At 45.5% G+C, this 21,177-nt stretch overlaps 1 protein-coding gene across 10 annotated transcripts in view; it reads right to left on the reverse strand.

Annotated features, from left to right (window-relative positions):
* inpp5b (inositol polyphosphate-5-phosphatase B) overlaps positions 1-21,177 on the reverse strand; it is a 246,141-nt gene that overhangs the window by 111,194 nt on the left and 113,770 nt on the right. For 2 of the 10 annotated variants that reach the window (XM_038801362.1, XM_038801344.1), the window contains exon 1: positions 16,095-16,223. The exons of the other annotated variants lie outside the window; for them this stretch is intronic. In XM_038801362.1, the coding sequence (XP_038657290.1) occupies positions 16,095-16,222 (128 nt within the window). In that variant the 5' untranslated portion in view covers position 16,223. Of the gene's footprint in view, positions 1-16,094; positions 16,224-21,177 lie in introns of those variants that run through there. 10 annotated transcript variants of the gene reach the window in all.

Here is a 21,177-nt window from a genome sequence, read left to right on the forward strand (position 1 = left end):
TCAATTAGACCCTTGTCAGCACAGCATTATGTATTACTCACCAAACACTGACAATTTGACAGGGTTATTGAGAGAAGTAAATACCACACAGATGCATTTGGAGTTTAGGCACAATGCAGCAACATTACTTTGTCATGCGAGGGCTTGATCTAGATCAGGGGTGGGCAAACTACGGCCCGACAAAGGTTTTTATGCGGCCCGCCAATGTGGTGCCCGGAATCATAACCGGCATTTTTGAAAAGCCGCCGGGGAAAAGCCGCTGAAGTAAATGCGCTTATTCAATAAGCGCATTTACTTCAGCGGCTTTTCCCCGGCGGCTTTTCAAAAATGCCGGTTATGATTCCGGGCACCTCATTGGCGGGCCGCATAAAAACGCGCGTAGTGGGGTGGATGAGTGGGGCTGTCTCATTGGTCGGTTTAGTTGGGTGTGCGACCAATAGGAGTCCAGGTTACAAACAATAAGCCTTATTATTGTTTGTAATCTGGACTCCTATTGGTCGCACACCCAACTAAACCGACCAATAAGGCAGCCCCACTCATCCACCCCACTACGCGCGTTTTTATCGTCGACTCGGTTAGGCTGTGCTTCTGTCAGTGTTAAGGATCAGCACAAGCAACTTGACACCTGATTTCAACAAACTGGTAAATGACTGCAGTCAGATGCATCATTCTCATTGACATTGTTCTGTTACTTACTGAGTTACTTTGTTTTTCAAATAAATGTGCTTTTTTTTCTTTAAAAATCTTTTATTTTGGCTATTTAAAATATTCATTTTTTTACTTAATATACTATGCGGCCCTTTAAAATTGTGAATTTCTGAATGTTGCCCTTGCACGGAAAAGTTTGCCCACCCCTGATCTAGATCCTAGATTTTTTTAAAATTACTCCAACATTTTAAATCAACATTGGACAATATTTTAAAAGAAATATCACAGTTGTTTGAAACAGATTTGTAAACGGAGCAATGGTTACACAACTTTGTTAAAACCATACAAGTAAATTAAACTTCACATGTCTTGAATTTCTAAGCATATTGATATGGTTTTTGCAAACTTTCAGATGGGTTGTAGCCTGACGACAGGTCCTGGAAAGCAATTGTTTTGTACAATACAAATCGAGGTGCGTTGCAGTTTTATCTTCCCAATCAAAAAAGGGATCTCAATAAAGAAGCCTGGAGCTAAGGTATGGCTTTCGTCTACACATGTGCAATTAAGAAGGCTGTGGTATCATCCTACCAGTCTGAGTATGGTAGTGGCAGACAATAGTTTGCATTCAATTAGCATTTGACTTGAGCTGCATGTTGCTGCAAGTTGGCACTATCACCATCTGGTTACACAAGGTCCAATTGCAGCTGGCATATTATAAATATTTTGAGTGAAGGAACTGCTGTGGTTTCTAAAGTGTCTAGGAGCAGGCATAGAATCATAAAATCCCGGCAGTGCAGAAGGCAGGAAGCCATTCGGTCCATCAAATCTACACCACGCTCCGAAAGCGCACTCTACCTTCGCCCACTCCTCCCCCCTTTCCCCAACTCCACACATTGATCATGGCCAATTCATCTACAATGCACATCTTTGGAATGTGGGAAGAAACCAGAGCTTCTGGCAGACACGGGCAGAACATGCAAACTCTGCAGAGTTACCCAAGGCCGGAATCAAATCTGGATTCCTGGCGCTGTGAGGTAGCGCCGTGCTGCATCATGAAAGCTTCTTAAGGATTGTGTGACACGAACACTGTAGTCATGTTCCAAGCCAAAGGTGTGCAAGGCAACCTCCCTGAAAGTTCGCCACCATAGTGCTTCCAAGAAGTGCTTCCAGTTTGGGATCAGAACCCAATTTTTCTGCATCACTTCAAACTGCTGGGAAAATTAAGAATAATTAAACTGATAAAAATATTTGAGGATGAGTAGCTTGCAGTATGTGTTTCTTAAGTGGGAATTTGGCATTCAGATAGAGGCTCAGCCATGATCATACTGAATGGTGGAGCAGACTCAAAGGGCCAAAAGACCTACTCTTGCCGAGTCAGAGAAAAAGGGAGCAAGGACAAAAACAAAAGGTAGAAAAGGAAATAAGTAAAGTGATAGGCGAAGAAACCAAGGGCAAAATTCAAACAAGGCAAAAGAGAAAAATATTGGGAACAAGACAAACAATGTGAAAAAGACAAACTTGAAGGCATTTGCAATAAAGTAGATGGACTAATCACGCAGATAGATATAAATGGGTATGATATAATTGGGATTACGGAGACATGGCTGTAGGGTGACCAGGGATGGGAACTGAATCTCCCAGGGTATTCAGTATTTAGGAAGGACAGGCATAAAATAAAAGGTGGTGGCATGGCATTGCTGGATAAAGAGGAAATTGACACAATAGTGAGAAAGACAATGTGGAGTCTGTATGGGTAGAGTTGAGAAATACCAAGGGGCAAAAAGCATTGGGTGTCATGTATAGACCCCCAAACTGCAGTGGTGATGTTGGGAATGGAATTAACCACAAAATTAGAGATGCATGTAATAAGGGAATATCAGTGATCATGGGTGGTTTTAATCTGCACATAGATTGGGCAAATCAAATTAATCGCAATGCTGTAGAGGAGGAATTCCTGGAGTGTTTCTGGGATGGTTTTCTTGACCAATATGTGGGGAAACCAACTAGAGCAGACCATCTTAGACTGCGTACTGTGCAATGAGAAGCGAACCATTGCCAATGTGGCTGTGCTAGGCCCCTTGGGGATGAGCGACCATAACATGCTAGAATTTGATATCAAGATGGAGAGTGAAATAGTTGATTCGGAGACTAGGGTGCTGAATCTTAATAAAGGAAACTGTGAAGATATGAGGCGTGAGTTGGCCTTGGTTGATTGGGGAGAGTTACTTAAGGAAACGCCAGTGGATAGTGTCATGTGAGAGTACCCTTAAGAAATGGGTGTTTATAAATGGGTATGTATATAAATATCTATAGTGAGAGTACGTTTAAGAAATGGGTGTTTATAAATGGGTATGTATATAAATATCTATAGTGAGAGTACCTTTAAGAAATGGGTGTTTATAAATGGGTGTTTATATAAATATCTATAGTGAGAGTACCTTTAAGAAATGGTTTCTACAGTGATGTCAGACAGTGGGTGGAGCTGGGCTGTCTGTCAGCTTTTTACTTTCGTTTTAGGCTATTTGCTGCAGGGTGTGTTTTAGTTTCGTTTTCAGAGCTGGATAGCTGCAGTCACAGCCAGAAGGTCTATTAGAGTCTCTCTCTGTAATCTAAAGACTGTAAATCGATCATGGCGATTCAAAACTAGTAACAGTAGTGACTTTAACCTGATGTGGTTCTGGTAAAAGGTGTTTTAAGTCTTATGGATGTTAAAAGGACAGCTTAAAGGATTACTTAGTGTTGTATTCTTTGGGGGTTGTATTTGAATTAATGGTTGCTAAATTGTTCACTGTATGTTTTAAAAAGGTTAACTTGGGTTCATAGAATAAACACTGTTTTTCTTTAAAAAATACTTTTCCATTTCTGCTCTCCACATCTGTAGAGTGGGCCGTGTGCTCCCCATACCACAATCTAGTAAAAGCTGTGGGTCAGGTGAAGTCCATGATACACTTTGGGATTCTCTAAACCCTGGCCCATAACAATAGGCAATGGCAAATATTCAAGGAACACATGGGGGAATTGCAGCAACTGTTCATTCCTGTCTGGCACAAAAGCAAAATGGGTAAGAGGGAAAATCCATGGCTTACACAGGAAATTAGAAATAGTATCCGATCCAAGGAAGAAGCATACGGGTTGGCCAAGAAAAATAATAGTTCTGAGGATTGGGAGGAGTTTAGAATTCAGCAAAGAAGGACCGAGAGATTGATTAAGAAGGGGAAAATATAGTACGAAAGTAAGCTTCCAGGGAACATAAAGACCGACTCTAAGATTATCTATAGATATGTGAAGAGAAAGAGATTAGTAAAGACAAATGTCGGCCCTCTACAGACAGAAACAACTCCATCTACAAGTTTGCTGACAATACGACCATAGTGGGCCGGATCTCGAATAACGACGAGTCAGAATAAAGGAGGGAGATAGAGAACCTGGTGGAGTGGTATAACGACAACAATCTCTCCCTCAATGCCAGCAAAACTAAAGAGCTGGTCATTGACTTCAGGAAGCAAAGTACTGTACACACCCCTGTCAGCATCAACAGGGCCACGGTGGAGATGGTTAGCAGTTTCAAATTCCTAGGGGTGCACATCACCAAAAATCTGTCCTGGTCCACTCACGTCGACGCTATTACCAAGAAAGCACAACAGCGCCTATACTTCTTCGGGAAACCAAGGCAATTCGGCATGTCCACATTAACCCTTACCAACTTTTACAGATGCCCCATTGAAAGCATCCTATCAGGCTGCATCACAGCCTGGTATGGCAACTGCTCGGTCCAGGACCGCAAGGAACTTCAGAGAGTTGTGAATACTGCCCAGTCCATCACACGAACCTGCCTCCCATCCATTGATTCCATCTACACCTCCCGCTGCCGGGGGAAAGCGGGCAGCATAATCAAGGATCCCTCCCACCTGGCTTACTCACTCTTCCAAGTTCTTCCATCGGGCAGGAGATACAGAAGTCTGAGAACACGCACGAACAGACACAAAAACAGCTTCTTCCCCACTGTCACCAGACTCCTAAATGACCCTCTTATTGACTGACCTCATTAACACTACACCCTGTATCCTTCATCCGATGCCAATGCTTATGTAGTTACATTGTATATCTTGTGTTGCCCTATTATGTATTTTCTTAAATTTTGGTTAATTCCCTTTTCTTCCCATGTACTGAATGATCTGTTGAGATGCTTGCAGAAAAATACTTTTCACTGTACCTCAGTACACGTGACAATAAACAAATCTAATCCAATGCAATCCAATGTACAATAAGGGACAAAGAAATGGCTGAGCTATTGAATACATACTTTTGTTCTGTCTTCACAAAAGAGGACACAAATCAGATACCAGAAATGTTGGACAGTTGAGAGGTTTAGTGAGAGGGAAGAACTTGGGGAGATCAGTATTAGTAGAGAAATGGTGCTGGGAAAATTGATGGGATTTAAGGCGGATAAATCCCCAGGGCCTGAGAATCTGCATCCCAGAGTGCTTAAGGAAGTGGCTCTGGAAATAGTGGATGCATTGGTGGTCATCTTCCAGGATTCTATAGACTCTGGAACCGTCCCTGCAGATTGAAGGGTAGCTAATGTCACTCCAATATTCAAAAAGGGAGGTAGAGAGAAAGGAGGGAATTATAGACCAGTAAGCCTAACATCGGTAGTGGGAACAATTCTTGAAACCATTATCAAGGACTTTATAGCGGAACATTTAGAAAGCAGTGGCAGGATCAGTCAGAGTCAGCATGGATTTATGAAGGGGAAATGATGCTTGACAAATCTGTTGGAGTTCTTTAAAGATTTAACTAGTACAGTTGACAAGGGGGAGCCAGTCAATGTGGTATATGTGGACTTTCAGATGGCATTTAAAATATAAAGTCCTGCATTAGAGATTACTGTGCAAGATTAAAGCACGTAGAATTGGGGGAAGCGCATTGAGGTGGATAGAAATCTGGTTGGCAGAGGGGAAACAAAATGTAGGGTCCTTTTCAAATTGGCCGACTGTAACTAGTGTGGTGCGACAGGGATCGGTGCTGGGACCCCAGCTATTCACAATATATATTAATGATTTGGATGAGGGAACAAAATACAGCACAGTTGCACAAGTGGATAGCACTGTGGCTTCACAGTGCCAGGGTCCCAGGTTCGATTCCCCGCTGGGTCACTGTCTGTGCGGAGTCTACACGTTCTCCCCGTGTGTACGTGGGTTTCCTCCGGGTGCTCCGGTTTCCTCCCACAGTCCAAAGACATGCAGTTTAGATGGATTGGCCATGATAAATTGCCCTTAAGTGACCAAAAAGATTAGGAGGGGTTATTGGGTTACAGGGATAGGGTGGAAGTGATAAGTGGGTCGGTGCAGACTCGATGGGCCAAATGGCCTCCTTCTGCACTGTATATATGTTCTATGCACAGTATGTTCTATCTCAAAGTTTGCACATGATACCAAGTTGGGTGGAAGGGTGAACTGTGACGACGATGCAGAGATCCTACAGCAGGGTCTGGACAAGTTGGGCGAGTGGGCAAATCAATGGCAGATGCAGCATAATTTGGATAAGTGTGAGGTTATTCACTTTGGAAGCAAAAACAGGAAGGCACATTACTACCTGAACAATTTTAAATTGGGAGAGGGGAGTGTGCAGCGGGACCTGGGTGCCCTTGTGCACCAGTCACTGAAGGTAAGCATGCAGGTGCAGCAGGCGGTAAAGAAAGCTAATGGTATGTTGGCCTTCATTGTGAGAGGTTGAGTATAGGAGCAGAGATGTGTTGTTGCAATTATTCAGAGCCTTGGTGAGGCCACACCTGGAATAGTGTGTGCAGTTTTGGTCTCCCTTTTCTGAGGAAGGATGTTCTTGCTCTCGAGGGTGTGCAAAAAGGTTTACCAGACTGATGGCGGGACTGTCAAATGAGGAGAGATTGACTAGGTTAGGATTGTTCTCGCTGGAGTTCAGAAGAATGAGGGGGGGGGCTCATAGAGACTTATATAATTCTAACAGGACTAGATAGGGTAGATGCAGGGAAGACGTTCCCGATGGTGAGTGTGTCCAGGACCAGGGGTCACAGTGTGAGGATTAAGGTAAACCATTTTGGACAGAGATGAGGAGACATTTCTTCACCCAAAGAGTGGTGAGTCTGTGGAATTGATTACCACAGAAAGTGGTTGATGCTATAACATTGAATATATTCAAGAGGCGGCTTGACGCACTTGGGGCGAATGGGATCAAAGGTTATGAGGAGAAAGCAGGATTAGGCCATTGAGTTGGAATATCAGCCATGATCATGATGAATGGCGGAACAGGCTCAAAGGGCCAAAAGGCCTCCTCCTGTTCCTATCTTCTATGTTTCTACACATCCAAACTTAATAGACTAAAGAGATCTGGGACAACACTATATGAAAACACTCCAGTTTACTGCACACCCAAATACTGTCAATCATTTAATACAGATTCACACATGGAATCCAGATTTTGGACTTGTGCTGGACTCCCCCTCTCCCACAAATGATTATACTACTACTCCATATTCCGATCTCACAAAGGCCTTCAGCTCTGTCAACAATGAAGGACTGTGGAGCATCCTTTTCAAATTAGGCTGTTCGCAGAAATTTGTCACCATTCTCCACGATGACATGCAAGCCGTGATCCTCACCAATGGAACCACCAGAGACCACATATGTGTGCAAACTGGGGCCAAACAGGGCTGTGACATTGCATCAACGCTCTTCTCCATCTTCCTTGCAGCAACACTCTGCCCCGTCACACTGAATCTCCCCACTAGAGTGGAGCTAACCTACACGACAAGCAGGAAACTGTTCACCCTCTGACACCTCCATCCAGAACCAAGACCAGCCCAACATCTGTCATCAAGCTGCAGTACGCAGACAACACCTGTGTGCGCGCACATTCAGAGGCCGAGCTACAAACCATTGTCTACGCATTCACTGAAGCACATGAGAGAATGGGCCTTAGACTAAACATCCAGAAAACAAAGTTCTCTATCAGCTCACTCCGACCACACAAACCTTCCCCCCCACCCCGCCCCCCAGCTACACAGTGGTTGGCACTGCTGCCTCACAGCGACAGGGACCCGGGTTCAATTCCAGCCTTGGGCGACTGTGTGGAATTTGCACTTTTTCCGCGTGTCTGCGTGGGTTTTCTCCGGGTGCTCTGGTTTCCTCTCAGTCCAAAGATGTGTAAGTTAGGTGGACTGGTCATGGTAAATTGTCCCTTAGGTCCTCAAAGGTTAGATGGTTTATGGGGGAGTGGGCCAAGGTAGGACGCTCTTTCAAAGTGTCGGTGCAGACTCGATGGGCCAAATAGCCTTCTTCTGCACTGTGGGGATTCTACGATTCTGTGAACCGTCAAGATCCACGGTGAGCCCTTGGATAATGTGGATCATTTCCCATACCTCGGGAGCCTCCTCTCAGTTCGAGCACACATTGACAACGAAATCCAACATCAACTCCATTGTGCCCCTTCGGATGCCTGAGGAACAGATTATTCTGAGACCGAGATCTCAAATCCAGCAACGGGCTAATGGTTTACAGAGCAGCCGTGGTTCCCACCGCCACCCCCCCCCCCCCCCCCCCCCCCCCCAACCCCACCTCCTGTATGCATCAGAGACATGTAAAGCTGCCACCTCAAATCCCTGCATATATCACTGCCTCCACAAAATCCTGAAAATCCACCAGCAGGATAGGTGTACCAACATGAGCATCTTCTCCCAGGGGAGTATCGAGGCACTGGTTATGCTCGGCCAGCTGCCATGGGCAGGCCACATTGCCCGCCACACAACTTCCAAAACGAGTGCTTTACTCCGAGCTCCGCAATGACAAGCGTTCACTAGGAGGGCAGAGGAAACGCTACAATGACATTCTGAAAGCCTCCCTAAATAAATGCAATATCCGTACCGACAAGTGGGAATCGCTTGCCTTGGAACGCACAAGCTAGAGAAAAAGCATCCATGAAGGCACCAATCACCTCGAACGTGATAGGGTGGAGCACGCAGAGGCTAAGTGTAAACAGTGGAAGGAGAGTGCAAAATCCAGAGCGTCCCACCCACCTCATTAAACACCACCTATCAAACCTGTGGCAAAGTCCGCAGATCCAGGATCGGACTTTTCAGCCACTGTAGAACCCAGCTCCCTGGAGTGGAAACAAGTCATCCCCAATGCTGAGGGACAGCCCAAGAAGGAGAAGACGATATAGCAATTTTTCTCCTAATTCTTGCACTGCGATTAGATGTTGTAGCTGATTTCCTGCGCCCTCAGCATTGGAACACTGTGAAGGCAGAATGCACTTGTCTAGTCTTGGCCCAAGCACATCTGTGTTTCTGGATTCAGGTCATTTACATAAGGCAGATTCTTGCTGCAATACTGACTCATCCTCTGGCAGGGATGAGATTTCCCTTCCTATCACAGGAAAAAAATTAAGGGAAACTTGCCTAGCATCTGCTTTATTTGCCATGTGCCCCAAGGCAATCTCTAAGGGCAGAGGGCCAAAAGGTTTTGTCTTCTGGCATCCCTCAAAATGGCCACCCTGCTGGACTTGAGGGAAGAAAATGAGGCTAAGGACAGGGAACAGGAACACCACCTCCCACCTCATTGCCAAGCATTTCAACCGCTGCTTGTTACCACCACTTCCCTTTTGCCTGGCAATCTTGGAGCAATGTAAAGAGGAGGGGCAACTAACACAGACTCCAATTTATTGTAATATGTGTTTGAGGAATGTGCAGCCAAGGTCCCAGCTGAATTTTAATTATATATCCAATTTTATGTCCCTTTAATCCACACAATGGGCAAACTGGAAGTAATGGCCATTTTGTTAGCTGTGGAATAAAGCAATGAACTAAACTCTCAAGGTCATGGAGGTCTGAGTTGAGGTGGGGGATATACTCTAAAAGGGTAGTCAAAGTCAACAAGTTGCAAATACGTTCTTGTAAAACGTAAGATAGCATCAGTCTGTTTCAGGTTTGACCCCAAATACTATTCAGAATAGGAAACAGTTTAAGGAGCCATTGTGTGAATTCATTATTTCTAAGGTGATTAATGGCAATATGCTCAAAGCCAAGGATCACACTATAATCAAGAAACAATGGGACATATTAAACTTTATTTTGTTGGTAAAATTATTCACACTGCATTCAGCATGAGCTAATGTAATTATGAGGACAATTAATTCCCAAATGGACATTACTTGAAATTACTTTCACAGAAATTGCCATAGAAAATGTATTTGTTGGAGGAGATAAGAAGGAAGTCTCGCCTCATACATGGAAAGGTTTTACAATGTATGTTTCCAGTTGTTGGCTTGAATGTCACAGATTGATGAGATACACATTAGTGCAGCGATTACACATCGTACTCTGGCATTAGCATCCCAGCCCTTCTGGCCTTGCTCCATCACTCCTTTTATCAAAAGTCACCAGAAAACATATCTCTTCAACTAGACCTTCAACTATCTCTTGGTTAATCATTCCAAACTCATTACCCTTACTCCTGTTCAGGTCCAACTCTTCCTTGGTGAAATACTATGTTGCTATGTTAAAATTCATCATGCAGGCTTTGGTCTCAATCTTAAAAAGAAAAAGCAGATGAGACTTTGAAGGTTACTAAATATCTGGGATGCGATCTTTTGGCCTCGTTGTGCCTGATTCGGGATGCAGCAAGGCCAATAAATCTTGTGAGAGGCCTCTTGATTATATGGGGGGCTTGATGACCTCCTAATTGGTCATCGGGGAGATCCGGATTTAGAAATGGCGCCCCGATCTCTTCCTGCACTGGCGAGTGGAGCTCTTTAATGTAGAGTCATTGTGGCCTCACCTGATTATGATCTCCCAAGATGAGGGAGTGAAGCTACACCCTCAAGCCAAGGGCCACATGGGACATTAAAAAACCGGCACACACCACGGACGATTCTTCAGGGAGTAGGAGTTGGAATCTACTGGTAAAATAAATATTGACATTTCTTAGTCATTACTTCAGTGTGGTTGCTCGCCTGGAACTTTACACTGGTGGTGATTTGATTGATTTATTGTCACATGTATTAATATATTGAGAAGTATTGTTTCTTGCATGCTATGCAGACACATACTGTACATAGGGAAGGAAGGAGACACTGCAGAATGGAATGTTACAGTCATAGCTAGGGTGTAGAGAAAAGATCAACTTAATACGAGGTAGCGGTTCATTCAAAGGTCTGATGGCAGCAGAGAAGAAGCTGTTCCTGAGTCGGTTGGTACGTGACCTCAAACTTTTGTATCTTTTTCCTGACGGAAGAAGGTGGAAGAGAGTATGTCCGGGGTGCGTGGGGTCTTTAATTATGCTGGCTGCCTTTCTGAGGCAGCGGGATTGTAGACAGAGTCAATGGATGGGAGGTTGGTTTGCATGATGGATTGGGCTACATTCACAACCTTTTGTAGTTTCCTGTGGTCTTGGGCAGAGCAGGATCCATACCAGGCTGTGATACAACCAGAAAGAATGCTTTCTACGGTGCATATGTAAAAGTTGGTGAGAGTCGTGGCCGACATGCCAAATTTCCTTAATCTTTTGAGAAAGTAGAGTCATTTGTGGACTTTCCTAACTATAGTGTCGGGATGGGGGACCAGGACAGGTTGTTGGTGATCAGGACACGTAAAAAGTTGAAGCTCTTGGCCCTTTCTATTTTGTTCCCATTGATGTAGACAGGGGCAACTTCTCCACTACGTTTCCTGAAGACTATGACAATCTCCTTCATTTTGTTGACATTGAGGGAGAGAATATTGTCGTCGCACCAGTTCACCAGATTCTCTATCTCATTCCTGTACTCTGACCCGACTCACTTACGGTGGTGTCATCAGCAAATTTGACATCGAGTTGGAGGGGAATTTGGCCGCAGTCATAGGTGTATAAAGCGTATAGTATGGGGCTGAGGACAAAGCCTTGTGGGGCACCGGTGTTGAGGATATCGTTGAGGAGGTGTTTTTGCCTATCTTTACTGATTGTGGCCTGTGGGTTAGAAAGTTCAGGATCCAGTCGCAGAGAGAGGAGCTGAGGCCCAGGCCACAGTGTTTGGAGATACGTTTCATAGGAATAATGGTGTTGAAAGCTGAGCTGTAGTCAATAAATTGGAGTCTGACATAGGTGTCTTTGTTATCTAGATGAGGGTAAAGGTGAAGCTGCAGGAGACGCCATTTCCTCCGGACCAGGCCGAACTCGACAGGAGGCCTCCATCCAAGCTGCAGATAGATCGGAATGTTAGAGGCATTTGACGCCGAGATGGGTGACTGCACCCAATATATTGAGCAAATGCGCTACGTCTGTCGACTCAATGCCACTATTGGCAACGAAAGACAAACAGTGACCCTCCTCACGTTCTGCAGGGCAGACACCTGAAGCATCACCAAGAGTTTGACTTACATGGATTTGCCAAACACCCGCCAGTTTGCAGAGTTGGTTTCCTTGTAAGCAACCATTTCAATCAAAACCGCCACTGGTAGTCCGCTGTTTTTGTTTTTGCATGGTCACCCATCACCGTGGATAGTCTGTGACCAACTTCTTGGCCCGTTTACAAAAACTAGCCGCTCATCGAGCTTTGCGAGTTCGGCTTAATCTTGTCTGAATCGTTCAGAGGCCAGTTGGTCCACGGCATCTGTGATGCAGCAACCCAAGAACGCTCGCTGGGGGAAACGCATCGCGATTTACAGAAAACGATCAAAATAGCTTTGATCGGGAAGGCACAGAGTGCAGTCAGAGCATGGCCTTCCTTAGCCTTGGCGCCCCCTCCATACTGTAGTTCAGGACTCCTGCCATTTGGGACGCACTCCGAGGTACGGACCAGTGTCAACATTTTCCCGACGAGGGACGCCGGCAGGCCCCCATGCCGGAGACACCTGACTGTCACCAATGTCCGGAGAAACTAACGGGTCAAGTGCCAGTGGTGAAACCCACCCGTCCACTGCTACACTCCTAATAAATGGATTCTTCGTGGTGCTCACATAATGGGGAATGCCCTATCCTCCTTAAATAAACCTAAAAGGGATTCGTGGTCCATATAGGCCATAAATGTATGTCAATGCACGAACTGGTGGAATTGCTTCACCCTGAAAACCAACACCAAACCTTCCTTTTGATTTGCGCATAGTTCTGCTCCAGTGCCAACAGAGTGCGTGAAGCAAATGTAATGGGCTGTTCCATCATCCATTTGGTGCGCCAGACACTCCCAATTCCGTAAGCTCACAGGTTAAGAAGGCAGCTTGTTGGGTAGGATTGGCTGAAGTGCTTCTGGCTGGATTGGCAGGTGTGCAGCATGTACCCTGATGGGCCAGGGTCAGTGCTAGAACGAATCCTGTGTGTTTTTCAAGATGGATTGGATCCTATCTGAGGGGCCTCCGCCAAAGATTTTGTGGACCCCGAGGCCCAGCCAACTCTGCATCCACCTTCGGCAGGTCCGCCCCATCCCCTACGCCTTAAAGCCCAAGGTGGATGCAGAGTTGGATCACCGGGAACGATTAGGGATCATCCTCCCTGTGCAGTTCGCGGATTGGGCTGCGCCGGTTGTGCCAGTCAGGATGCCTGATGTCTCGGCCCATTTCTGCAGGGATTATAAGATAACAATAAATCAGGCGTCCCGTTTGGATCACTACCCAGTGCCTCAGGATTGAAGACCTGCACGTTCGGCTCAATGGAGGGCATATTTTCACCAAACTTGACATCAGCCATCCTTATTTACAGTTAGTTTTGGACCCAGCCACTGCTGCCTCATGATGCCAAGACCCGGGTCCGATCTCGGCCCCGGTTCACTGTCCGTGTGGAGTTTGCACATTCTCCCCGTGTCTGCGGGGTCCAGTGTGCATATGACTCAGGCGAGAATGGCAGGATGCAGATAACTTGGGCGAGAATGATTGGGTTCCTTCAGGGGTAGCAGAGGAGTGTGAAAGGTCTGGGCGGGGGCCAGCATATCACGCATACGTGTTTTGGGGATGCGAAAAATTGGGAAGATTCTGGGCGGGGGTGTTCGCACTATTAGCCAGGATAGTGAAAGAGGAGATGGACCTGGACCATTTGGTGGCGATATTTCGGGTCTCAGAGAAGCCGGAGCTCATGGAGAGGAGGAAGGCCGATGTCTTGGCCTTCACCACTCTCATTGCACGGCGACAAGTTTTGCTCGAGTGGGGGTTGGCATCGTCACCGGGGGTAGCGGCTTGGTTGGGTGACCTGTACGACTTCCTGAGATTCGGGAAGATAAAGTATGAGTTAAGGGGCTCTTCAGGGGGATTTGAGGAAAGGTGGGGGATGTTTGTGACTGTGTTTGAGGGGTTATTCATCGCGAGGGGGGGGGGTGAAAAAGAGGATAATCTGTACAGATGGTATAGTTGATTGTTGGGAAGCATGTTTCCCAGGGTCTTTGCTCGCTGTAACTTGTTTTGATACAGGTTTATAATAAAATAAACTTTAAAAAAATATGTCTGCGTGGGTCGCACCCCCACAACCCAAAGATGTGTAGGGTAGGTGGATTGGCCACCTTAATCGGATTTTCAAAACATTTTGGACCTGGCCTCGGTGAACTATGTGACCATCAATACACACCAGGGTTTTTAAGGAGTACACCAGGTTGCCTTTCGGAGTCTCCTCCGCATGTGCCACTTTTCAGTGGGTAATGGAGAACACTGCCTGACGATTGCCACAAGTCGCGGTTTACTTCGGTGAAGAATTGATCACTGGTTTGTCCGACCGGGGCAGTCGAGGACTGCTTATGGAGGAAAAAGTACGTATTTGATGCGAAAGTGGTTGTCTACTTGGGTTACAGGGTGGACTGGAATGACTTGCACTCGATGACCGATAAGATGCAAGCAATCTGGCAGGCCCCGTGCCAAGAAGCATATGGAGTTCTGCTCTTTCTTAGGTTTGATCAACTAATGTGGCAAGTTCATTCTCAATTTGCCGTCCATTTTGGCCCCACTACATCTGTTGCAAAAAAAGGGCCAACGATGGTTTTGAAATCCGTCGCCACAGATGGCGTTCGACGAGGTGAAGCAGCGGCTCTTGCCCTCATGTTTGTTGACTCATTTTGACCCATAGAATGTACAGTGCAGAAGGAGGCCATTCCGCTATCAAGTCTACACCGGCCCTTGGAAAGAGCACCCTTCTTCAGACTATAGAACATAGAACAGTACAGCACAGAACAGGCCCTTCGGCCCTCGATGTTGTGCCGAGCAATGATCAACCGACTCAAACTCACGTATCCACCCTATACCCGTAACCCAACGACCCTGGAGCTGTGAAGCATTTATGCTAACCACCATGCTACCGTGCTGCCCCTATGCCTCCACCCTATCCCCGTAAGCCAACCTAACCTTTTGGACACAAAGAGCAATTTAGCATGGACAATCCACCTAACCTGCATTCCTATTCTTCAGATCTCTGCACTAGTTTTCTTGATCATTGCGCCAAAGATAACAAATCTTTTTTTTTAATGTTTTTTTATTGAGTTTTCATATTTTATATTGAACAAATAACAAATTATTAGAGAGAAAAAAAAACACACAAAAATTAACCTGTATATTTACAGGTAAGCATCTTCGTAATAACAACTGTGGTCGCCCCCTTTAGCCGGCATACATATTTCACATTCCCCAATATGGCCGAGGCACATGTTTATAGGCATTTATTTACAGTTTGGTTTTGGGCCTTAGCTAGCCATCAAACCCCGATAACGAACCCGTAGCCCCCCCCCCCCCCCCCCCGGCTACCCTCCCCCGATTCCCGTCCATTTTCCCCTGATTCTTGGCCACCCGACTATTCTTACTCTTGTACGTTGGCCACAAACAGGTCCCGGAACAATTGTATGAATGGCTCCCACGTTCTGTGGAAGCCGTCGTCCGACCCTCGGATGGCGAATTTGATTTTCTCAATTTGGAGAGATTCCGAGAGGTCGGACAGCCAGTCTGCAGCTCTAGGCGGTGCTGCTGACCGCCAGCCAAACAGGATTCTACGGCGGGCGATCAGGGAGGTAAAGGCAAGGGCGTCCGCCCTCCTCCCCAGGAATAGATCTGGCTGGTCTGAAACCCCGAAGACCGCCACTATCGGGCATGGCTCCACCCTCACCCCCACCACTTTGGACATAGCCTCGAAGAAGGCTGTCCAGTACTCCACAAGTCTGGGGCAAGACCAGAACATGTGGGCGTGGTTGGCCGGGCCTCTTTGGCACCGTTCACATCTGTCCTCCACCTCCGGGAAGAACCTACTCATACGGTTTCTTGTTAAGTGGGCTCTATGTACCACTTTTAGTTGCATCAGGCTGAGCCTTGCGCACGTGGAGGTGGAGTTGACCCTATGCAGTGCTTCCCTCCAGAGTCCCCACCCTATCTCAATCCCCAGGTCGTCCTCCCATTTCATTCTTGTTGCGTCCAGTACGGTGTCGTCCCTTTCTACCAGTCGGTCATACATGTCGCTACAGTTCCCTTTCTCTAGGATACTTGCGTCCAGTAGGTCTTCCAGTAGGGTCTGTCGTGGGTCTTCTCACAAATCTGAGAGAGATCTTTCTTCTTCAGCTTTCTGAACCAACTGGTTAAGCAGACCTGTGAAAGCTGCCTTTTTTCATTACTCATCTTCAACTGCAGTCAAATTAACAAAATTCAAACTTAAAAGCTCCTCTACGTCACAATGCCACAGTTGCTAAGCAACACCCACATGCTCATGTATTTTGTTTGTTCTTTACACTGTAGCCCTATCGAAGAACAATAGAAACACAGTTGGAACTTGGGGAGGGGGGGCAGTTATAACAGCATGGAGTTCAATCCCGTTCCGGCTGAGGTAGAGTTGGGGCCTGCCTCCTCGTCCAGCTCAAGAGTTTAAAAACATCATGACACTCTGCCATGGTTCTGTGATTAATCACTGAGGACTGGAGTTTGTGCAGAGAACTCATGAAGACGATGACTGTTTTGAGAGAAAAACAGAAAATGCTGGAAAATCTCAGCAGATCTAACAGCATCTGTGGAAAGAGAACAGAGCTAATGTTTCGAGTCTGGATGACTCTTCGTCAAATGTGGATTCATTAACATACAAACCAACTAAATGAAAACTATTTTCAAAGACATTATTGTATTTCAATTTGCAAAACCGAACCCAAGTTTTAGCTTACTCTACTCCCTACTAAAACACATCAGTTTATTACTACAATCTGATAAACGGAACAAAACTAAAGTTTTTTTTACATTTGCCTCGTTTTCACGTTAAAACCACTTTATTTATTCATCATTTAAATTCTACAGAGCAGAAGGAAGCCATTCGACCCATTGAGTCTGCACTGACCCTCTGAAAGGGTACCCTACCTAGAGTCGGGCCCCCATCTTATCTCCCTAACACAGTAACCCCACCTACCTTTAACCTTCTGGACACGGCAGCACGGTAACATTGTGGATAGCACAATCGCTTCACAGCTCCAGGGTCCCAGGTTCGATTCCGGCTTGGGTCACTGTCTGTGCCGAGTCTGCACATCCTCCCAGTGTGTGCATGGGTTTCCTCCGGATGCTCCGGTTTCCTCCCACAGTCCAAAGATGTGCAGGTTAGGTGGATTGACCATGATAAATTGCCCTTAGTGACCAAAATTGCCCTTAGTGTTGGGTGGGGTTACTGGGTTATAGGGATAGGGTGAAGGTGTTAACCTTGGGTAGGGTGCTCTTTCCAGAAGCCAGTGCATACTCGATGGGCCGAATGGCCTCCTTCTGCACTGTAAATTCTATGACACTGAGGGGCCAATCCACCTAACCTGTACAATTTTGGACTGTGGGAGGAAACTGGAGTACCTGGAGGAAACCCACGCAGACCCGGGAAGAAAGTGTAATCTCTAAAGTCACCTGAGCTAAGGTTTACTCCCAGCTTTATAAATCTTCATCTCCCACCTTAGCTCTTAGCCTTCAACCCAGCAAGAGGCTGGAAATTAGTGAAGGGGCCAGTGCTTTCAGGATAGAGGCCAGAATCAATGATTTTGTACTTACGGCAATTGGGCAACATTATCTGCAGCTGGTACAAGCAGCAATCTTATTTTGCATAAACAGAATATAGGATTGCTTTCATTGATCAGCAATTCATTCATAATTCACAAATTCCTTTGTTCGAGTTCCTTAGTTAATTGCCCATCTTGTTGTTGTCTTTAGGTATTCGGTATAACAACAATTCTCGGTCCTGTTAAAACTTCACTGTTCTCCCTCCATGCCCACTTAAGCATAGAAACCAACAATTTGGTCGAGAAATTCATGCACCATAGCTGCGTTTCCATTGCTAAACAGACTCCTAAACCTCTGACGAGGCATGCAGGAAGTACACGTTGCATGCAAGTCACAAACGTGACACCCGCTATTCCTGGTGCAGACAGAAATAAAAGGCAACTGGGACTCAGGCATTAGGCTCTTTACATATTGAAATCAGGGGCTTATTGTCCTTTTGAGGACTCCGAGATATCAGCTTGCTCTTAACAAAACATGTGGCTCAACAATGGGGTCACTGCAGGCCACAGTGAACAAGGCAAATATATTTATCCAAACGTGGAGCCAGCCACCCCTCCCCTCCCCCATAGTCTAATCTTCAGGCCCTCAAGCAAGTGAGAAAAGGAGATGGTGGATTCTGTTGGATGGTTCCCTGAACAGATTGTCAAAGTCATTTGTCCGAATGCATCATCACCATAACTTTAAAAAAAGTACCAAGACCTCTAGCATGGATGGTGGTGAGAAAGAACCTCCCAGTCAGACCCTTCTTACATGCCCGGAGTCTCACCCTGTCCACATGTTGCTCTCGAGGTGGATATGGTGGCGAAGAGACCGTTGTCCACCTCCTTGTGGAATGTGCCTTTGCAAAAAAGGTCTGCAGGTGGCTTTTGTCGAGGCTCATCCCGGGCAGCTCCGTGAAGCAGGACTCAGTGCTCTTCAGATTGTTCCCAGGGACTCACACCGAGACAAACATCAGCTGTTGCTGGAGGATTGTCAACTTGCTCTTTGGTCTGCCTGAAACCTATTGGTCAAAGACCTGTTCCCGGCAGAATGTTGCAGACTAGCACTAGGTGCTGAGGGATGCACTAAAGCTTGGGGCAGCTGGCAGAGGGGCATGATAGGGAAAGGTCGCTGCCCAAGACCCTTTCAGCCATAGTGCACCAAGGGGAGAGGAATTGGGCTGTATGACTCACATTGAATGTATGCAGTGAATATTATAAGTAATCACAATTGTGTTGAAGCACCTCAAGAGTGCAACTTGATCCATGTGGACAACCTAAATACCATTGCACCATTTGGAATGACCATTTTGAAAAGTCTGTAATTTGTTTTGACTGTATTGAAACACTTAAGAATGTGACATGATCTATGCCAAAAAACTAAATGTTATTGCATTGTGATGGGAACTTTGAACATTTTGCAATGCTCTTTCAGATATTTTAGGAATAAAGTATATTTTTGTCAAAAAAAATGAGTGTCTACAGTGTAAGATCCATGACAATGAAGCCCAAAGTCCAATATTACATGTGCCTTGGGCTGAGCCCCCAATTCTTTGGCCGAACGTGAGTTTTTAGATCATTATGTTACAAATGTTTCTATTATGCAAATATAAGGGGGTTAAATTTTAGGCGGTTAAGCGAGTATTAAAGAAAAAAATGGCGTGTAGCCTCAGTTGTGTGAACATGACCATGTCAAGTCCAGCATCCTTATTAAACTGCAAAAGCAAAAAAAAGTGCTGTTGAACAAAAAGGATGTGGTTACTTGTGTTTCTCGGAGATAACACAACAGACTTCACAGTTACTTTAGAAATGCAGTGACTGTTCGCAGGTAGCAATGGTGACCACATTGAAGATACTAAGATCCCACCAACAGCTTACTAAACAAATTAATAAGTAAACATGTCCTTGGTGATGTTGGCAGGCAGGGCCAGACCTTTACTAACGGAACAACGCAATAGAGATTTTAAACATCCATCTCAAAAAAGTATTGCCTCTTCCGCAATCCAATATCTGCAACAGTGCAGCACTACTCGCACATAGTCTGGTATTAAGTTCAAGCTTGTGATTCAGTCTAACCAACTAAACCAAGCTGACACTGTTTTAAAGCAGTACATAAACTAACAACACAAAACGTTACACAAATTATTTTCCCCCAGAGGCAGGTTTTGCACATAAGAGGAAGGAGCACAAATCTCCTCAAGACTGTTTTATAATTTAGCAAGATCATGATGGCTACTCCTTGCCCTGCCCTATATTGCTTAAATCCTGTTTAATCTCATTAAATGCCATATATCGTAGGACATCGGGTATCTGTTTCGGATTACGTGCATCAGGATCGGATGCATTTTGATGAGTGAACATTTTGGGCAGGATTTTCAGGCCCCACTGGACTTGGGAACGAAGCAAACAGGACCTGAAATTACCAGTGCTAGCCAGTGTGCTGGTTTCTCTACCTCGTTCCACTATATTTTTGCTGAAGCAGATTAATGACCAGCATGATTACCCACCCCCATGAAGCAGGTACCCAAATTGGCTCATTAAGAGAATGTGGATGCTGGAATCTTCAACAAACAACAGAAAATATTGAACAATCTCAGCAGGTCTGATAGTATCTGTGGAGAGAGAAGGGAGCTAACGTTTTTGAGTCTGGATGACTCTTTGTCAAAGCCTTGCTTAACAGCAATTCAAGGAGGTCAACTGGATTTTTTTCCCCATGAGATGGGCCCACAGTAGAAGGGAGTAGTCCAGTACACCATGCAGGCCTAGAGGTCTTCCTGGGTTGAGAACTCTGTAGAAAGATTTCCCCGCCAAACAATCCCCCACGCCAGTGGTGGCCTGGACCAGGGGCCATTTTGTTCAATTTAAAGTTTCAAAATGGGTGGCAAGTGGGCACCCACTGCAGTTTGTTGCCTTTCTCACACTGGTAGGCTTCTGATTGGTCTTCAAGAGCCCACCCACTGCCATTGATTGGTCAGGGAACCCGTTTCCCTGCTAAGTTAGGCGATACCTCCATGAAAGGCCCAATGAGTGATTGTTGCCCCACAGAGCCGAGTTTTGGATCTGCCCTTGATACAGTTCCAATACCTGGTTCCCAGCACCAGAATGGAATAAATCACCCAGTTGTGTCAGCATTTCCATGTAGCAGAGAGGGGTGGGTTTCAACAATGAAATGTTGTCTGACTTTTCCTAAGATTCCCAAATTCCATGATGTAACCTATGACAAATACTATATCCAAGGCAACTACTTCTCTTACTTATCCATAATTCAACACTTAATCCTCCTTCTGCTCTCTTAATAAACTTACCACAAGGAGTATTTGAGGCAAATGGCATAAATGCATTTAAGAAGAAGCCAGATAAATATATTTGATTTCATTTGCTGCTTGTCCATCATCTCACATAGATGGAATGATGTTGACGTTGAGATAAGAGCAGATAAGTATTTATGACACATTCAGTACTCCTTAAATTCCACACATCAAAATTAATAGTCAAAAATCAAATACCAATTGCATAAAGTCCTACAACAAAGCAAACACTGAATGCAATTGGGCGTTGTCCCATCAGGTTTCAGAGGTA

The sequence above is a fragment of the Scyliorhinus canicula genome, chromosome 1 (assembly GCF_902713615.1).
Source record: "Scyliorhinus canicula chromosome 1, sScyCan1.1, whole genome shotgun sequence".
NCBI lineage: Eukaryota > Metazoa > Chordata > Chondrichthyes > Carcharhiniformes > Scyliorhinidae > Scyliorhinus > Scyliorhinus canicula.